This window comes from Eptatretus burgeri, chromosome 7, assembly GCF_056783735.1.
Source record: "Eptatretus burgeri isolate ZD-2024b chromosome 7, Ebu_testis_v1, whole genome shotgun sequence".
Classification (NCBI taxonomy): domain Eukaryota; kingdom Metazoa; phylum Chordata; class Myxini; order Myxiniformes; family Myxinidae; genus Eptatretus; species Eptatretus burgeri.
In genome coordinates, this window is record NC_140967.1 from 108,717,296 (window position 1) to 108,735,663 (window position 18,368).

The 18,368-nt window shown below is 45.3% G+C and overlaps 1 protein-coding gene across 1 annotated transcript in view; it reads right to left on the minus strand.

Moving 5' to 3' along the window:
* The window catches only part of PIEZO2 (piezo type mechanosensitive ion channel component 2), a 343,960-nt gene that overhangs the window by 88,390 nt on the left and 237,202 nt on the right, over positions 1 to 18,368 (minus strand). The window contains exon 34 of the mRNA XM_085890260.1: positions 6,672 to 6,771. Coding sequence (XP_085746386.1) covers positions 6,672 to 6,771 — 100 coding nt within the window. The remainder of the gene's footprint in view (positions 1 to 6,671; positions 6,772 to 18,368) is intronic.

The following is an 18,368-nucleotide window of genomic DNA, read 5'->3' on the forward strand; positions in this document are numbered from 1 at the left end:
AAAAAGCGTGCATAACGTGGGTGAAAGGTTGTGTGTGAAAGAGAACGCGTTTGTGAGTAAAATGGTGTGCGAGGTTGCGAGTGAGCCGAAGTGCGTGCCTCCCAGCACACCGAGTGTGGATGAAACACCGTGTGTGGATGAAGCACCATGTGTGGAAGGAACAGCGTGTGCGAGGGAAACAGCGTGTGTGGTTTCGAAATGTGTGAGTGAAACGGCGCGAGTAAGTGAACGGCCGTGTGTGAAAGAGACAGCGTGTGTGAGAGTGCTGTATGTGAGGGAGATGGCGGTTGGCATGCGCGAACATGCAACCGCATCTCCCCGTGTAAATGTCATGTCGAGGTGTGTGAGCGTCGTGGAACGTGGGAGCTTGGGCGCGAGAGTGCGACGACGACAGTGCCCGATGGTGAACAAAGGCCGAGTAGCGACCGAGTGCCGGTTTGCACAGCAGCACGTGCGGCGTCCGTGCTGTGCTACGCACGAGGCCGCCACGTGCGTGCCTGCGGGAGTGAAGCCCGGTCCGTAAACGCACGCGGTGGATTAGCCGATCCCGCGGATGGACAGAAGGTAGGCTGGATGACGAATTTGGACCGGACGGGTTCTCCAGGCGAGCGTGTGTGAAGCTCCAACAAGCAGAGCACATGTGCTCATGTGGGGAACCCCTCGAAACGCGAGGCTTGCTTAGAATGCGCAGGATGATGTCGTGGCTGCATGGTCGGAATCCGCCAGGAGGGGAAATCCCTGCCGGATGGTACCGTCCGAGGAGGGACGAGGTGCGCGAAGCACGAGCAGCTGCCATCACGTCACGGAGAGTAAAGCGCAGGTTGCGAGTTGCCGCGCTGGTGCTCGCAAGAATAAGAATAAGAATAAGAATAAGAATAATAATAATAATAATAATAATAATAGAAAAAGCAAGCCTCACTTCGGGTGAACAGGATTCCGCGCAAGGGGTGGTAGACCCCCCTGACCAGGGCACAGGAATGGAACTAGTTTGGGGGGTGGGTTAGTGTTAGTTAGACCGGCTTCATGGGGCAGGGATAAGTCCTCATGGAGCCCGTGGAATGGATTAGGTAGAGGGATTCAGTTTAGATTTAGGATGGAAAAAGGGATTTTGATTTTGAGAACACGGACAGACTTTTGAGTGTGTAGAGGGGACGTAGTTTAGCTACGTTGTGTTAAATGGAACGTGCTATAGTGTAAGGGATGATGAGGGAGCACGATATAGTTATGGAAATTAGCAAGAGGAATGGCAGTTATCAGCGATGTGTGAGAAGAGAATGGAAAATGTACTTGGTGAGTGAGTGAGGCCAGCGAGCCTGTGTGAATGGAGTGAATGTGGAATGCATGGTGCGATGAGTGATTGGGGGGAGGAGTGATTCCCACCCAAGGGGCCCCGGGGTCAGTGTAAAGCGAGTTAGTGGGTTAGTCAAATTGACAAAATGGAGGTCGTTTTGCTGTTGGTGGGAACGTAGGCTCGAAACCCGTTTGGAGGGGTGCAGGAGCCCTGTTAACGGGCTGGGAGCATGGCTGCGAACGGTGAGTATCGCTTAGTGGGTACCCTGGGCACCGGGCTAGTCAGCCGCGGTAGGCCAAGGGTCCATGGAGGGCCGGGATAGTGCTTGTAGGCACGGGTGGGCCTGCATGATGTGGGGCGCGGGGCGCCATTGGCCATGTGGGCAGTGCATTGGGCACGGGCACACAGGGAAGGGGCCCGGGGCGCCAGCCTGCCACGTGAGCGTTTCAGGGGAGTAGCCATGGAGGGCACTCCCCAGTGTTTAGGGAGCTGGTAGGCTCGGACACAGTTGCATGGCCCGGGGGTGCCATAGTTGGAGAATCGGCAGAGGGTAGTTCCTGCCAAGGGAGCCACGCGTCCCAGCCACAAAACCGTGCGAGGGCACGAGGGAAAATTGGAGGGCCATGCCGAAATTTGTGAGGACACCAACACAGGCGACAGGAATCTTGGTTGTTAGAACCGATAGTTTAGGCGAGAGGCGCTTTTGGAAAGCCCTGGGGGTAGTTTAAGTAATAATTGTTAGGGTAGATAGGAAGTGTACCCCTCCGCACCATCCATCCGTTCGCTCGTTGTGGGCCGCTGGACCCACCTTCAGTTGAGATCGCTGAAATCTGTGGAGGCCATTCTGAGGCTTCATTGGGCCTCGACACAGGACACGAGCTCTCCCTTAGTCCCCTCCAGGAAGGGAACGTAGCGGTTGGGAGTAGGCTCGGATGACGATAGGTTAGCCGGACAGAGACTATAAAGGGGGTTAGGGAGACGATTTATAATAGGCAAAATAAAAATAAAATAAAACAAAATAAAACAAAATAAAACAAAAAAATAAGTTGGGGTTAAATTATTTGTGGTATGCAAACTAAGGGAGTGGGTATGAACAGAGACAGGCAAAGGTGATAGGTTGGGAGGCAGACAGTAGGGTAGGTCCGAGCCCGCCTTCCGAGTGGCCAGCACCACCGCACTCCCTCCACGAACCTCCAGTACAAGACAAGAGGTCAGCCAGCTTCATCTGCCGGTTGTTTTGCTACAAGGCCTATGCCGGTCAATTCATCTGCCGGCTGTTTGCTACAAGGCCTGTGCCGGTCAGCTCATTTGCCGGCTGTTTTTGCTACAAGGCCTGTGCCAGTCAGCTTCACCACCGGCCCGTTTTGCTACAACGGCCTTGTCTTGCCTTGCCATGCCTTGTCTGCCTGCCTTTGCCCTGACCCCATGCCTGCTGGCCCTTTTCCTTGCATTTGCCCCATTCATCCATCACCATGTGGGCCAGGATCATCGCGCGTTCTGCAGGGGCTGCCCTGTAGGCAGCCGCATCAGGTGACTGCATTGGCAGCCCATGCACCGCTCAGTTGCTTGTGTTTGCTTGCGCCACATCCAGTGTTCTGCAGGGACTGCCTTGCAAGCAGCTGCACACAGAGACTGCATTTGTGCAGCCCGTGCACCGTTTGTGTTCACTGCGCTCATTTTACGGGGGAGGCCTAGGACTGCATTAGTGCAGCCGGCCACATTCCCTGTCACCTGCATTTGTTTCATGAGCCAGAGACTGCGTGTGAGCAGCCTGGCTCCCTGCTTGAAGAATGGCCTGTGAGATGGCGCATAGCCGCCGGGTTAGGGTGAGTTGCCTTCAGCAGCTGAAGATATAAAAAGGTTTTTATGACAGACAACGGAGACTTTTGAACAGGCCCCGAAGACATTCGACCTTCAGCTGCGGAGCGCTCACCCTGAAATACTGACTGACATTGCTATCTGCCTTTTTCCCACAGAGTCAATCAGTCCTGGGCCATGGTTTAGTGTAAAATTATAAGGATAAGGTTAAGTTAAAAATGTACATGTTTTTGCGCCCCCTTTGCATGTGTGTCTTAGCACCGGCAATTCAGTTAAGTCATCTGCATGAGTGGGTTTGTTTAGTTAGTTACTCAGCCCGTAGGTTATTTATTTTTTGGACACGAATACACTAAATGTCGCACTCAGGGATCCGAAGATAAAACGTACTAGGGGAAACTTACACATGATGGCACACGAAAATTCGACGACTCGGGATGAGTCTGTAAAAAGGGGAAGGGGAAGTGTTACGGCTGTGGAAATTCGCAGAACACCATATAGGTCCTTAGTTCAGTTATTCCGATAAGTCCGTGTTCAGTTAGATTTCCCCACCGTTGTTTAATGGGGGTTATCCGTGTGGACAGGGCTGTGATCTTTGAGTTAGCCGTTTTTCTTTACTATCGTTATTTAGGACCAACCAAGCCACCTACCACAACAACCATGATCACCACAACCACCTTCTCGTCAATCGTCAAGCATCCCCAAAGACAACGAAAAGTCGCCTTCACAACAACCACCTTAAACCACCACCGCCCAACCACACCACCCTCACTACCACCACAAACGCAGCCACACCACCCTTCTGGCCACCACAAATGCAAGCCACACCACCATCAAGACAACCACAAAATGCCAACCACACCACTACCGCATTTCCACCTCAGCACGGTTGCCAGAGGCCTGGCCTTCGTCGAGGGAAAGCAAGTGATCCCCGTTTTCCCCTCCCCACCAACGAATGGCATCTTCGCTGACAAACGCGCTGGATTTCACCCTGGAAGGGACAAGTGTGAAAACCCAAGCAATGAAGCAGGCAATGGTGCGAGCGTCCCCGATTTTTGGCGGGAAAACGCTTCCGTCTGGAAGTTTCCCGAGTGTTCTGGAAGGAAGGGTGGGAGTTGAGAAGGGGCGGGGCGTGGGTATAAAAAGGAGGAACGCGAGCGTGGAAAAAGAAGAGTGGGAGAGTCATCACCAGGAACGCGAGCACTGAGGAGAACACTCTCTCACTCTCTCACTCTCTCACTCTCTCACTCTCTCACTCTCTCACTCTCTCACTCTCTCACTCTCTCACTCTCTCACTCTCTCACTCTCTCACTCTCTCACTCACTCACTCACTCTCTCACTCACTCTCTCACTCTCTCACTCACTCTCTCACTCTCTCACTCACTCTCTCACTCACTCTCTCACTCACTCTCTCACTCTCTCACTCTCTCACTCACTCTCTCACTCTCTCACTCTCTCACTCACTCTCTCACTCTCTCACTCACTCTCTCACTCTCTCACTCTCTCACTCACTCTCTCACTCTCTCACTCACTCTCTCACTCACTCTCTCACTCACTCTCTCACTCTCTCACTCTCTCACTCACTCTCTCACTCTCTCACTCTCTCACTCTCTCACTCACTCTCTCACTCACTCTCTCACTCTCTCACTCTCACACTCTCACACTCGCTCACTCTCTCTCTCTCACTCTCACTCTCACTCTCACTCTGTCTCTGTCTCTGTCTCTGTCTCTGTCTCTGTCTCTGTCTCTGTCTCTGTCTCTGTCTCTGTCTCTGTCTCTGTCTCTGTCTCTGTCTCCGTCGCTGAGGACTGTGAGTGAGGTGGGGCTCCGGACCGAGGGCTCTCTGGGTCGGTCGTGAGGAGAACGGGAGAATCGAGGTCGGAAGATAGGCGTGAGGAGAGAGAAACGTGAGGGCGGTACGAGCGCGAGGTCGGGCGAAGGAGTACGGAGCCCCAATAAATCACCACACGGTCACGTTCTCTTTCTTTATTTTCTGGGTTTTTGTGTGTGTGTTTGTGGTGCCAGTCCATCAAGTAAAACGTGTTTAAGTAATTGTACATAATAAATAGACAACGGTTGTAGTTCTTGTTGTCGTGCTTTTGTTGATTGCTTTGCTTTTCTTTGCCTTGCATAAATGCTTGCGTGTTTGCCTTGCCTAATTGTATACGTGCATGCCTGCATACGCGCTATAGTAATAAATGTCCTTGTGTGAATGTTAAGCCATTCGTCGTGTCCTCTTTCCCCATTGAACCGCCGTATTGCTCTCGGAATTTAGCGGGCTTTTAAATAGCCGATAATAGAATCGGGTCCAACGAGGCCTGGCGATAATACACCACTCGGATATCCCAGAACGGAACGAACCGCTTAAGCGGTTCGTGCCCAAGCAGGCCTTCATTGAGGTACGGTCTCTCGGTAGTCTGCCGACGCGAATACTTAGGTATATCGATAATTCGGCGATAGACCCTGTCGCACGTGGGTAGAGTGTTGACTAGGCCGTGGTGTGCGCCTGGAGCACACCCGTGACTGGTTTTCGGCGTTGTTCCGGAAAGGTCAGGTCAGGTATGGGAGCATGTGCCAGAACAGTTCCGGAAAGTCGCCACTGAATTGTCCGTTCGGTGGGCAAGACGGCCGCCATTGGCTCAAGCAGCTGTCCGCACGCTGGGTGGGCGGCAGATTCGTAACAATATATATATATATATATATATATATATATATATATATATATATATATATATATATATATATATATATATATATATATTCTGAAGGAGATGACGTTTTAAGGTTAATATCCACGATTTAACATCGGATTTTCGACCACAAAGTTCATTATTGGTGTCTCCAAGTCCTCACATCTTACATGCATTTTTACATTATTGTTGTGTACAGTTGTTGATTGGGTATTTGGATTCCTGCAATACACATTGCTTCCTTGAAAGCAATGGAGATTATTGTCCCAGGCATCAAGGAAAGTAAGGCCAAAAGGCCTGTAACTTACCAATAGTAAGCAGATAGTATCTCGTCTGTTTTCCATTCGCTATCACTGAGTCTCACATCTTCAGCTTTCCACCTCGCCAGGGCTTCAGATGACTGTCCATGATGACTAAATAATTCACTGCTTATATATCTATCTCAAAATCAAACCTTACACTCACACTCACATCTTTGCCACCAAACCCCAACCCTTTTTTCTTGCCTGTGGAACAATATTGTGTCTGTCCAATTCCACTCTTTCCTCCAGCCCTTCATTGGAGTTCAGCACACTCTCAAGTGATCTCCTGATGCTTACCTTGGATATTCTCCACTCTTGCCTGCCGTATCGTCTTCTTTTTCTCAACACATTCTCCATCAGTTTAAGCCGTCTCCATAGTCGTCCCATATCCACGTGTCCCTCACTACTTTAGTATATTAACTCAAAAACCTGCTGTTATTAAGCGTGTTTATAAATTTCAACATTGCAAAAAATATATAATTAAAATACACGACCTTATCATCACACACACACACACACACACACACACACACACACACACACACACACACACACACACACACACACACTCACCATGCCTCTCATGCTTCTTCCGACTCTGCCTATTCTGGTGTTCTTGCTCTCGTTCCTTCAGCGCTGACTTTGAATCCTTGACCCATGCCGTGTAAGCAAACTGCACAACAAACCCAGTCCAGTCAAAGAGCCAGTGATGGCAGAAGGTAAAGATTTCTGATGTAATACAAACACCAAACTGGTAACCTGCAGCACTCAGGCATTTAGCTTATCCCTAAGACAGGCACCTTTCTATATTGAAAAGGGAAATAATAACATGCAAAAGGCAAGAAAAAGAAAAGAAATCCAAAGAGGACAGGACACAAGATAAAAAATAAAAAAACCCACAAACAAAGCAGAAATAAACAAATAATAATGAAAAAGGAAAATAGATATTGGGATTGAAACAAATAGGAAAGAGAAAAATATGTGTAAAGGAAAGTAAATGTTCACATCATGAACAAACATGTGATGCAAATTTATAGAAGCAAACCAAATATATACATAGATATTAAATAAATTAAAATGAAAGGTCACAAAGTTATAAAGGACAGCAGTGGGGGGGGGAGGGGGTTAATATATGGACAAGGGGAGGAAAAATTAAGAGGGTTGGAAAGAGAAAAGCAAAGGAACTGAAGAGAGAAGGACAAAACTAAGATGGTGAAGGAAGAAACACATCCGGAAAAATAAGACGGTTTCCATGAAGAAGTTAAACGGCTGAAAATAAGGGTATGATGGTGGAGAGGCCAGAGCCTTGCCGAACATGGTGATGGGAAATGAGCCAAGATGAGGCAAGATGTACCAGGAGAATGGTGAAGATGGGCAAGTGATTATGGTAGAAAATGACTGATACAACAAATATGATTGGTAATGTGATGGGCTCTTGGTGATTCCAACAAGGAAAAGCAGAAAGATTGAACAACTGTCTATTTATATTAATATGATGCAGGTGTCTAGGTTCATCAAAGGGACGTTCCTCAGAGTTCAAACATCCAACCTCTGGAATTCATTGTATGTATATGTATATGTGCGTGCGTGCGTGTGTGTGTTGTTATGTATGGCTTCCTTCTTGGGACTACGGTGCAGTAATTGGTCTTTATTTTGATTCACAACACTACCTCTACCCCAAAATTATTACCTACCTTACCCTCGCTTACCAATACCGCCCACCCCATTCCCATTTGCCCTCAATAGGTCAGGTCAGGTGTGGGAGCATGTGCCAGAACAGCGCGTCGCTGCGTCCACTTTCCGCCGGTACTCCTGGGGCCTCGTCTGGCCATCCCCCAGGCAGATGCCAGGCCCATCCCCATCTCCTTGAGATGATGGTCAACCTGCTGCAACCACGAGGCACGTGGTCGGCCCACTGGCCTCCTCCACTCATGAGACTCCCTCGCTGAGAGAATCTGGTGAGCAGGATCAGCGTCAGGAAAACGAGCCACATGTCCATACAGCCGCAACTGACGCTCACGGACTATGCAAGTAACAAATCTCATCCGAGTCTCTCTCAGCAATCGCTCGTTGGACACAAAATCCGACCAGCGATAGCCAAGGATTCTCCGAAGAGATCTGGTACCAAAGGAATTAAGTCTCCGTCTCAGATCCTTGGTCAGAATCCAAGTCTCGCATCCATAGAGCAAGACTGGAAGTACCAAGGACCTGAAGACTCGGACTTTCGTCCTCCCGCACAGGTACCGGCAGCGCCACACCCCATGATCCAGTGAAACCATGACTCCCCAGGCCCGACCCAGACGTCTATTGACCTCTGACTCACAGCCAGCAGAGACATGAATATCACTGCCAAGGTAAGTGAATCTCTCCACGACCTCAACACCCTCACCACAAACAGACACAGACAGCACAGCAGCATCCAAGATGTCACCGAAAGCCTGGATCTTAGGTTGGACCCTTCGCTGCCCTGTGAAGGGAAGCTGCGCAGGAGGTACTCCCACGGAGTGGGTTTTCAGATTTTTTTGCGTTTTTGTGTTTTGCAGAATGAAGGGTTTTATGGTGGCCGGAGTGCAAATCCTGCCACCAACCTCCTAATAAAAAGTAACCCAACTGCAGGAGGACGTCCGCAGACACAGTTGGGCACTAGATATGGATGGCCGTTGGCTCACAAGGAGCTCCTCCGCCCTTTAACAGGTTTTGTTTTTAATCCTGCTGGGTGTCCATATCCAAACACCCTCCTCACCAGAAAACCTGGTGGGGTAGACGGTTTAGTCGCCGACAACCCGACCATGGAACAGGTTAGTACAGGTTTACATGGTACCTGTAGCAGGTCACAGATCTAACCTGACCTGACCCTCAATAGTTATTGACAAACCAATAAATCCCCCCATCCTCACCACCAACTCTTTTTAATTCCTATTCTATTATTCCCTTATTCATCAATCTTTCGGAATCATTTGTTGGGGATTGGAAATAGGAGAGTGAGGGACTTCAGGAATATGAGTGATGAGGAATAGAACAGGCAGGAAGGATTGGAATTCAGGAAAGGAAGGTTAAAATGCAAGCTTAGTTCAAGCCAAAGAAGGAGACACAGAGAAGGAAACAGGGATACAAACTGTGAGACAGATGAAGTACAGAGAATAATGCAAACAAACAAGAAGGTAGTAATGGTTGTGAAGATCCATAATCAAAAATAGAGGACCAACGGCCCTATAGCTTACCAGGCTGGTTGCCAAAAGTAGAATGATGGATGGATCAGGTTAAAAGATAAGAGCTGGGTTTAAAATACACATTTTAGGGCAGATAGCGTTGACACGATGTTCACAGTTATGCAACTCCCTGCATGCTATGAGCTTGAGGTTTTGAGATATTGCCCACTTTCAGAAAGATGATGTGGCTTCTTCTTATGTCAAAATTAGCCCCATTTGATAATGTGCAACTAAAAAGTGTCTATAATTCATATTTTCCAAGATATTGCCCACTTTCTGTATTATGACATCACTGGCAGCCATATTGTGTTTTGGATCAGCCTCATTTCACCAAAAGTTCCCACAGGCAGTCGATCATGTATTTTAAGTTTCGCATTGACCGGTTAAGCAGTTTTAGAAAGAATGAATATTAAAGGTTTTCCTGTGATCTAATGGGGCTGCCAGACCACGTGGCCAAAGACATCATTGTCAAATTTTATTTCCTACTTGTTGATCACAAGTTTAAAGTTTTGCATTAATAATTTAAGCGGTTTCAGAGGAGGACATTTTTAAAGGTTTTCTTATGATCGAATATGGCTGCCATATCGTATAACTGATGACATCATTGTTAACAAACTATATTTCCCTTGGGTAAATTTATTACAAATTTAAAATTTTGCATTCATCGGTTAGGCGGTTTGAGAAACGATGATTGTTAAAGGTTTTCCTGTCATCCAAAATGGCGGCAGAACTAGAATGCGGTTAAGAATGAAGGCATGACCCACTAGTATCATTGCCAAACAGGCAAGGCTGACGTGTGATGTACTTGACACCCGTCATGTACATGATGCCTGCACAATCATGGATGAAGACCACTCAATGGTCAAACGTTTGGCCTGACACTTGTCTTCTCAGCAGCTCATCTAGGAGTTTGTGCAACCTTCAGTTATAAAATAGGAAATAGAAGTGGAAATAAAAATATGAACTAGCCAGGAGGCGACGATGGTTCGTGGGCATTATTGAACAATGCCACGATCGGTACAATTGAGTTAGTGGAAGCTTTTGAGGAAGTCCTACTGTAAAAACCTATCTATTCCGTCAAAATTGACCAAATCAAATCGGATTTTTTTATATGTTGTACTTATGGACATTACACACAGCTTCTAGGAAATGAAATTGCGAGAAAAAAAATCGAGAAAAAATAAATAAATAGTTCAAGTTGGCGTGGCTCCACCCACAAGGGGCGTGGGATGCCCCTCATACAAAAAGACACAACTACACCATGATATCTAGCTTGTGTCCAAGTTTCATCAAGATCGCATCAAACGACAAGGAGCTATGCTCTGGAGAGAGTCACAAAGAGACAGACAGACATGGGAGAAAACATAACCTCCATCCACTCTCAGTGAGCAGAGATAAAAATTCTCGTATCCAGATCCAGATATTCACCAAAATCTTATCATTTCATCCTTATCACACACCCAACTTGTCCAAATTTGGTCCGAATCCGTCAACTTTTTAAGATATCCTGTTCACAGAAAGATGGACAAACAAACAGACAGACATACAGGGGTGAAAACATAACCTCGGTCCGCCGAAGGTGGCAGAGCTAAAGACACTGATTTTAGGGATAATTATAAATGATTGCCCAGCACAGTATGGATTTACAATGCCATGGAATGATGAATGGTTAACACTAAACACAGTAAGTGTGGGATGGTGATCAAAGATAGTAAACTCATATTCATTGGTATCATAACTTCAGTGAAAGGACAAAACACAGCCATAGCCAATGAAATACAAAGAAACAGATTTGCGGTTATTGAAAACAAAGCTCGTGTGGTGTCATTTCCATGAGAGAGACAAACGAAGGAAGGAACAATGAGATTCCATGCACAGATGGAGAAGCATGCAGGTTGATCAGGCCACAGAAAAGGAGTGTGATGTGCCGGAGCATAGGCATCAAAAATTACTGGATTCAGTTGGCAAAGTGAGCTTACGGCAAGCTGCCATCCATGCACTAAGGAATTGGGAAGGAATTGGTGGTGGGGTGGGGGAGGGTGGTTGAGGTGCAGAGATAAGGAAAGGCAGCAAAGGCCACAAGTCATTGATATGGAGAAGCAGGCCCTGCAACTGGGATAGGGCCTTTGGCACTGTATAAGCCAGCTTTTGCAACATCATCTCAAAGCCTAAGTAATAATACAGTATTCATTTAAAAACTAAGGATTAACCCACAGAAGGATAACATCCTACACCTGACAATTCAACCAAGGCTGGATGAAAAATAGAAGTATTTGATTCATTAACTTGGATATGTAAATAATGTCAGCTTAGAGGGTGTGAGGAGTAATAAACGGCAGTAAAATAGAAAATATTAGGAGGTCAAAGGTGAGGCATGAATAGAAAGAGAAGCAGTGGAAATGTGAGGAGTGAGACCATTGTCAGGTTAGTAGAGTGAGCAAAAGAGAAAACGGAGCAAATAGCATGCGCATCGATCATTTGCACAGATTAGCGCAGCATGAGATGGAAATCAATGGATGGTCGGATGATCTCATGGATGAAAGTATGGATGGATATGTGGATGGATGAACAAGGCAGTACCTTAATGCCTCTCACTACCCAGCCAAGAACTCGCTGTGGTAGCTTTAAGATATGCTTTGGCAAGGCTAGCATTGAGGAAATGACCTTTCCCAAGGCATGCTGGGGACGGGACACAAACCAGGGCATTAGTATGAGTTACCAGCCTGGTTGCATTGCGCAAACGCTGGGTGCAATGATGCGGGTAGGTGAGGGACAAAGAAATGGTTGTGAGGTAAGGCAAGGCAAGGCAGTGAGGTAAGAGGCTAGAGATCTCTGATGGGGTCACGAGGTTTGCAGAGCAGTAGAAGAGATGCAGTCAGGCCACGGAGGTCACCGAAGGCACACTGAGGGGAGGGTGAGGCAGGGTTAGGCAGGTGATGTGTGGTGAGGTGAGACAGTGTGATGCAAGGCAAGGTAAAGTGAGGCAGTATGAGGTGCTGTGAGAGATACACGGGAGAGTGAGGAATGGTGAGACAATACGAGCTGAGGATAAGTTTGCAAGTACAAAGTGTGAAAGATTAAAATCAGGAAATAAATGTGAAGATCAAATAAATGGCAGAAGGAGGTCAATCGTAGCAAGGCTTCATGTTGCAAAAAGAGTCACCATGAAAAAGGGAAAAGAAAGAGTATGTTTGTTCTTTGTTAAATTCCTTTAAAATGAGGATAGAAAGTATCAAAGGTAACCGTATTGACCTACCGGATGAGGACTTACAATAGGATGGGACAATGAACACGTTATCTACGTGAGGTGAAGAAATGTGCATCAAGAGAAATCACCAAGTTGAGTTCAATAATAACTCAACCATCCCAAGGGTGAGGATGAATCATTAAAAAGGTGAGGGGGTGAGGTGAGGAATCAAGTGCCTTGGACAGTTGGACAGCAATACGTACATGTTCATTTAAAAGCGTCAGGATGAAACATTTCATCACCGATTCAAAAAGGTGATCAACAACAAACTATTTCTGCATAAATTTGACCAAAAATGTGATGAGGTCTTCATCTAACTCCTCATAATAGATAAAGAAAACCTGATTAAACAAGTAACTCACACAAAAAAAAATCGACTTTATCATTTATTTAATGAGCAAAATCATCCAACATTCAATTTATTTGTCAGAAAAAGCAAGTGAACCATTACATTGAGTAAGTGGTGGCACCTCCTTGAGCAGCAATAACTTCAACCAAACGTTTCCTGTAACTCTTGATCAGTCCTGCACATTGGCTTGGAGGAATTTGGCCCATTCCTCCTTACAGAACAGCTTCAACTCAGAGATATTTGTGGGCTTTGTTGTATGAACTGCTCACTTCAGGTTCTGCCACAACATTTCAATTGGGTTAAGGTCTGTACTTTGACTTGGCCATTCCAAAAGACAAAATTTATTCTGTTTCAGCCATTCTGTTGTTGATTCACTTGTGTGTTTAGGATCGTTGTCTTGCTGCATGACCCACTTTCTGTTAAGCTTCAGCTCAAAGACAGATACCCTGACATTCCCCTGTAGAATTTGCTGGTACAATCCAGAAATCATGGTTCCGTCAATGATGGCAAGCCGTCTGGGTCTTGAGGCAGTAAAGCCACCCAAAACCATGACACCCTCACCACCATGCTTCACGGTTTAGATGAAATTCTTATGTTGGAATGCAGTGTTTGGTTTTTGTCAAACATAACGCTTCTCATTTCCACCAAAAAGTTCCACTTTCGACTTTTCTGTCCACAGAATATTCTTCCAAAGCTTTCTGGATCATCCAGGTGGTCTTTCACAAACTTGAGACAAGCAGCAATGTTCTTCTTGGACAGCAGTGGTTTCCTCCTTGCTATACTCCCATGCACACCATTCTTGTTCAGCATTTTCCTGATGGTGGACTCATGAAAACTGACATGAGGCCTTCAGATCCTCATACATTACCCTGGGGTTTTTTGTGACCTTATTGTACGCCTTGCTCTTGGAGTAATTTTGGTTGGGATGACCGCTCCTGGAAAGAGTAACAATGGGTTGAATTTTCTCCATTTGTGCACTGTCTGCCTGACAGTGGATTTGTGGAGCCCAAGATGTTTAGAAATGGTTTTTTTAAACCCTTTCCAAACTGATGAGCATCGACGACTCTTTTTCTGAGGTCTTCAGAAATCTCTTTTGATGTCTCATGACAATCATGACACGCTTCCAAGACCAGACTCTGATGGTGAAGAACAAAGATTGTGTTTTTCATATAGGACAGGGCTCCCCAAACTCACTCCTGATTGTCACCCATTGATTGAAACACCTGACTGTAATTACCCCGTTAATTGAGCTGATTAACCTCGAGGTTAACAAGCTTTTTCCGACAAAGAAATTGAATGTTGGATCATTTTGCTCGATAAATAAATGATAAAGTAGATTTTTTTTTTTTTTGTTAATTGTTAAATCAGGTTCTCTTCATTTATTATTGTGACTTCGATGAAGAACTGACCACATTTAATTCAAATGTATGCAAAAATACAGGAAATTCTAAAGGTTCACAAACTTTTACTCACCACTGTACATACAGACACACATATGGTATCTCAATAAATTGTATACAGACTTTAATATTTCAGAATAGATCATTAAACAACAGAGAGAGTGGTGATGTTGTGTTAGTAATACCTTAACAGAGAGAGTGGTGATGTTGTGTTAGTAATACCTTAACAGAGAGAGTGGTGATGTTGTGTTAGTAATACCTTAACAGAGAGAGTGGTGATGTTGTGTTAGCAATACCTTACAGATGGCATTAGCATGCGCTTGATTAATTGCACATCATCAGTCAGCTATTATCCATGGTGCAAAACGACAAGATAGTATTGTTTCGAGATATAAATGCTAATACATTTTATTGAGAGACCGTGCGTGCTATTATATGATAGTTATTATAGTGACTGACACTTTGTTTTGTCAGAGTAAATGAAGGGTGAATTTATTTGAGAGAGATAAAATGTACGTGAGCAGTCTGACTGCTCTGGAGTGCATTACAACGCTGTTGGTAAAATGTTGATTCAAACATAATCCACAAACGAATTAAATCAATCCCAAATAGAGTTGAATCAGTTCTCAAAGCATAAGGGGGTTACACTTATTTTTCCTCTTTTCCTGTTATTCATAAAATTAATAACTTTCTGAATGAATTCATACTTTTGCACCCCACTGTCTGTGTGTGTCTGTCTGTCTGTGTATGTTATATAACTTGATGAGGCAGCAGGGCACAGATTGAGTACCAGCATTGGTTAGTTTTTTTGTTTTCGGTGTGATGTCTTCCTCCCCCCACGACTTTCAATCATTCCTCCCTCACACCATCGGTCCATTCCCTCCCCCCTCCACCTTTCTCAATCCACGAATAACCTCTACCCCACTCCTTTCGACAATCCCTCCTTCACGCCATTGGTCTTACCTTCAAACCCACTGCTGTTCAGTCATCCCTTGGTCTGGTGGAATCCTTCTCCGTTTTCATCGTGAACCCGCACCCATCGGATGCACAACAATAAGGAGGAGGTTCGCACGAGCCGAGCCAGAAGAAAAAACGATTCGGAAGAGGAAGAGGACAGAAGCACACAGGAGGAGACGGGAAAAATGTGAGATCCTGTGAGGACATGAGGCTTGCACGATCAGGGTGAGAGGAAGAGAAAGAGGAGCAGAAAGTATGAGTCGAGAGAGAAAGCTTGTCTTAAGAGATGGATAAAGCTCACAGAACCTGTGTGAGGAAGAGAAAGAAACTGAGACGGACTGATAATTTTTTTTGGTTCGTGGGGAGCTGCGGGATACGGGACCCAGCAGAAACGGAGTTGCTTGCACCTGGCATATCGAGGACGCTGGAAATAACTCACCCATTTGGTCTGGGCACCTCAGGGACGTGGCTGCATGTCCCATTGCTCCACACGCTACTGCCCGTCTTCCCCATCCTGTCCTCCACATTCTCTAGTATATTTGGGCTTGTGCTGCCCCGTCAAACTGTGTGAGGTGAGGAAGAAAAGAAAAGACTCTACCTTTTGTTTTCTTTTCAAGTTCTTCTTGTTGTATTTTTCTCCCCTGATTCGAATGATGGCCATGTGTCCTTTGTGTAAACTGTTAGTAAGACTGAATAAGAATGAACATGTGTTATGGTTAAATCTGCTCTTATGTGCCCTTTGCATTCTTGCTTGCAGATACTTGCATTAAAATGATTACTTGTGTTTGTAATAAACAATTGTTTGTTGTTATTTCCAATCTATCTTGGTTGTCTTTTTCTTCATTGGTCCAACACAGTGTACAAGTATAGTTATACTATAAGTTTTACACCACCTGGTTTGCTTATGAGCCGGTGTGTACTTTGCAGTTCCGCTCGGCTGCAGCTGATATAGTAAGTTAATGCAAGTGCACATCGAGGGCACGAAACTCGCTTGGTGCGGTAAATCCACTGGAAACGGTAACACGCAAAGTAGTGTAACCCTGCCAGGATTGGCAGTACTAATTGGCATTCTTGGTTGCTGAGCAACCCACAGGCACATGGAGTTTTCTGTGCCTGGTGGCCTCAAGAGCAGGAATTCAGGAGGGACCCGAGTGCTGCCCCTCGTGGCAAACCCCGAACCCCGGGTTGTAACAATTTACAGCTTGTATACTAATATACATCGATGTGTAAATATATATATATATGTATGTATATATTTTTAAAAACACCTTACCACACGTCGTGACAGAGACAGGCTTGTTTTAACTGAGGATAAGTATGTGAATTGGCATGTTATCATGATTCAAAGATTCATACCAATCAGAATTCAAACATTTGTTTTGCAAACCTATTTGTAACATTTGTGATATTACATTTTTATAAGAAATTTACATTGAAGATTTAAGTTTGAAAAAAAAAATGTTTTTTCAAAAAATTTCAAAAAACATACTGTAAGGACATACACACGGGAGAGGTTGTTGCAGGCCAGCAGTTTGGTATGATTTCACAAAAGTTTGAGGGAGTAGTTCAGTGACAACAACACAATACAACACGTGACAGATATTACACAGATACATGAATGTATGTGTATGTATGTATGGACATATATATATATATATATATATATATATATATATATATATATATATATATATATATATATATATATATATATATATCTTCTTCTTCTTTCGGTTGCTCCGATTAGGGGTCGCCACAGCGGATCACCCGTTACGATCCGCATAATGATTTGGCATAGGTTTTACGCTGGATGCCCTTCCTGACGCAACCCTGGTCGCCTCTTATGACACAGGGATATGGTACACCTATTCTAACCGGGGCATACACCGGGCCCAGAACACTGGTACTCACTTCGCCGACCTCGGAAGGATGACAGGCTGAGTCAACCTCCAGGTATGTATTAATTCAAGTGGCCAACGACGTTTTGGATCCCAAGCCACTACCCTAACCACTACGCCAACACCAGGCTATATTATATACATATATATAGACACACACACACACACACGCATACATATATATATATATATATATATATATATATATATATATATATATATATATATATATATATATATATATATATATATATATATATATATATATATATATATATATATATATATATATATATATATATATATATATATATACATATATATACATATATATATATATATATATATATATATATATATATTGTTGTGGGCCGGGAGTCGGTGGCAAGAATGACCACGAGGTGGGGGAGGTTTGTGTCATCTCCCACCAAACTCCATGGAATTCTAGGACGTCGCTCGATAACTCTGCGAGCCAGTGGGTCGTTTAACCGACCGTGGTCGCCAATATTTCAACCGTGTAGCGTAGGGTCTATTTGTCAATAACCAATTTACCTAATTAACTACGCGATTTCGACTACCGGGGAAACCACTCCCTCGGCACATCTTGCGCGAACCGGGTCACTCTACCAACTGCGGTAGCGTTCCAACTACCGACTACCAACTCCGGTTTGGGTGCAGCCGAGCGGAAACTGCCAAAGCCGTGCCGGCTGGAATTATCATATTATCCGGGATAAAAACCCGGCTAAACTCAGATCCGAACCATGCTGGACCAATGCAAGAAGGGATGGAAACGAAATGGGGGCATTTCTAACAAGTTTTATTTCCAGTAAATGAAGAAACAAAGCAAGACTTAATGCGAATATGCAAGAAGTATTTACAATGACCCCAAAACAAGTATTCAGTTCTACTTAAAGACGGGCCCACATGCAGACACACACACAAAATGAAAAGAAACCCAGAGTTTTATTGGACCCTCGCAGCCATGGAGAGAGACAAGCTGGGGTCCAGAGTTCGGTGGTGTACCTGACCGTCGGAGGAAGGGTGTGCTCCGTGATTCGGCACCTGACAATGGTCGCTGGTTTGGTCCACAGTCGCACGTGTGGGACTCGAGGTTTGTGGTGGAGCTTGGGTGGTGAATGGCCAGGGTCCATGGAGGGGGTTCGGGGTCGCTCTTCCCTTCCTCGTAGAGGGCCAGTAGAGACACGTTCGC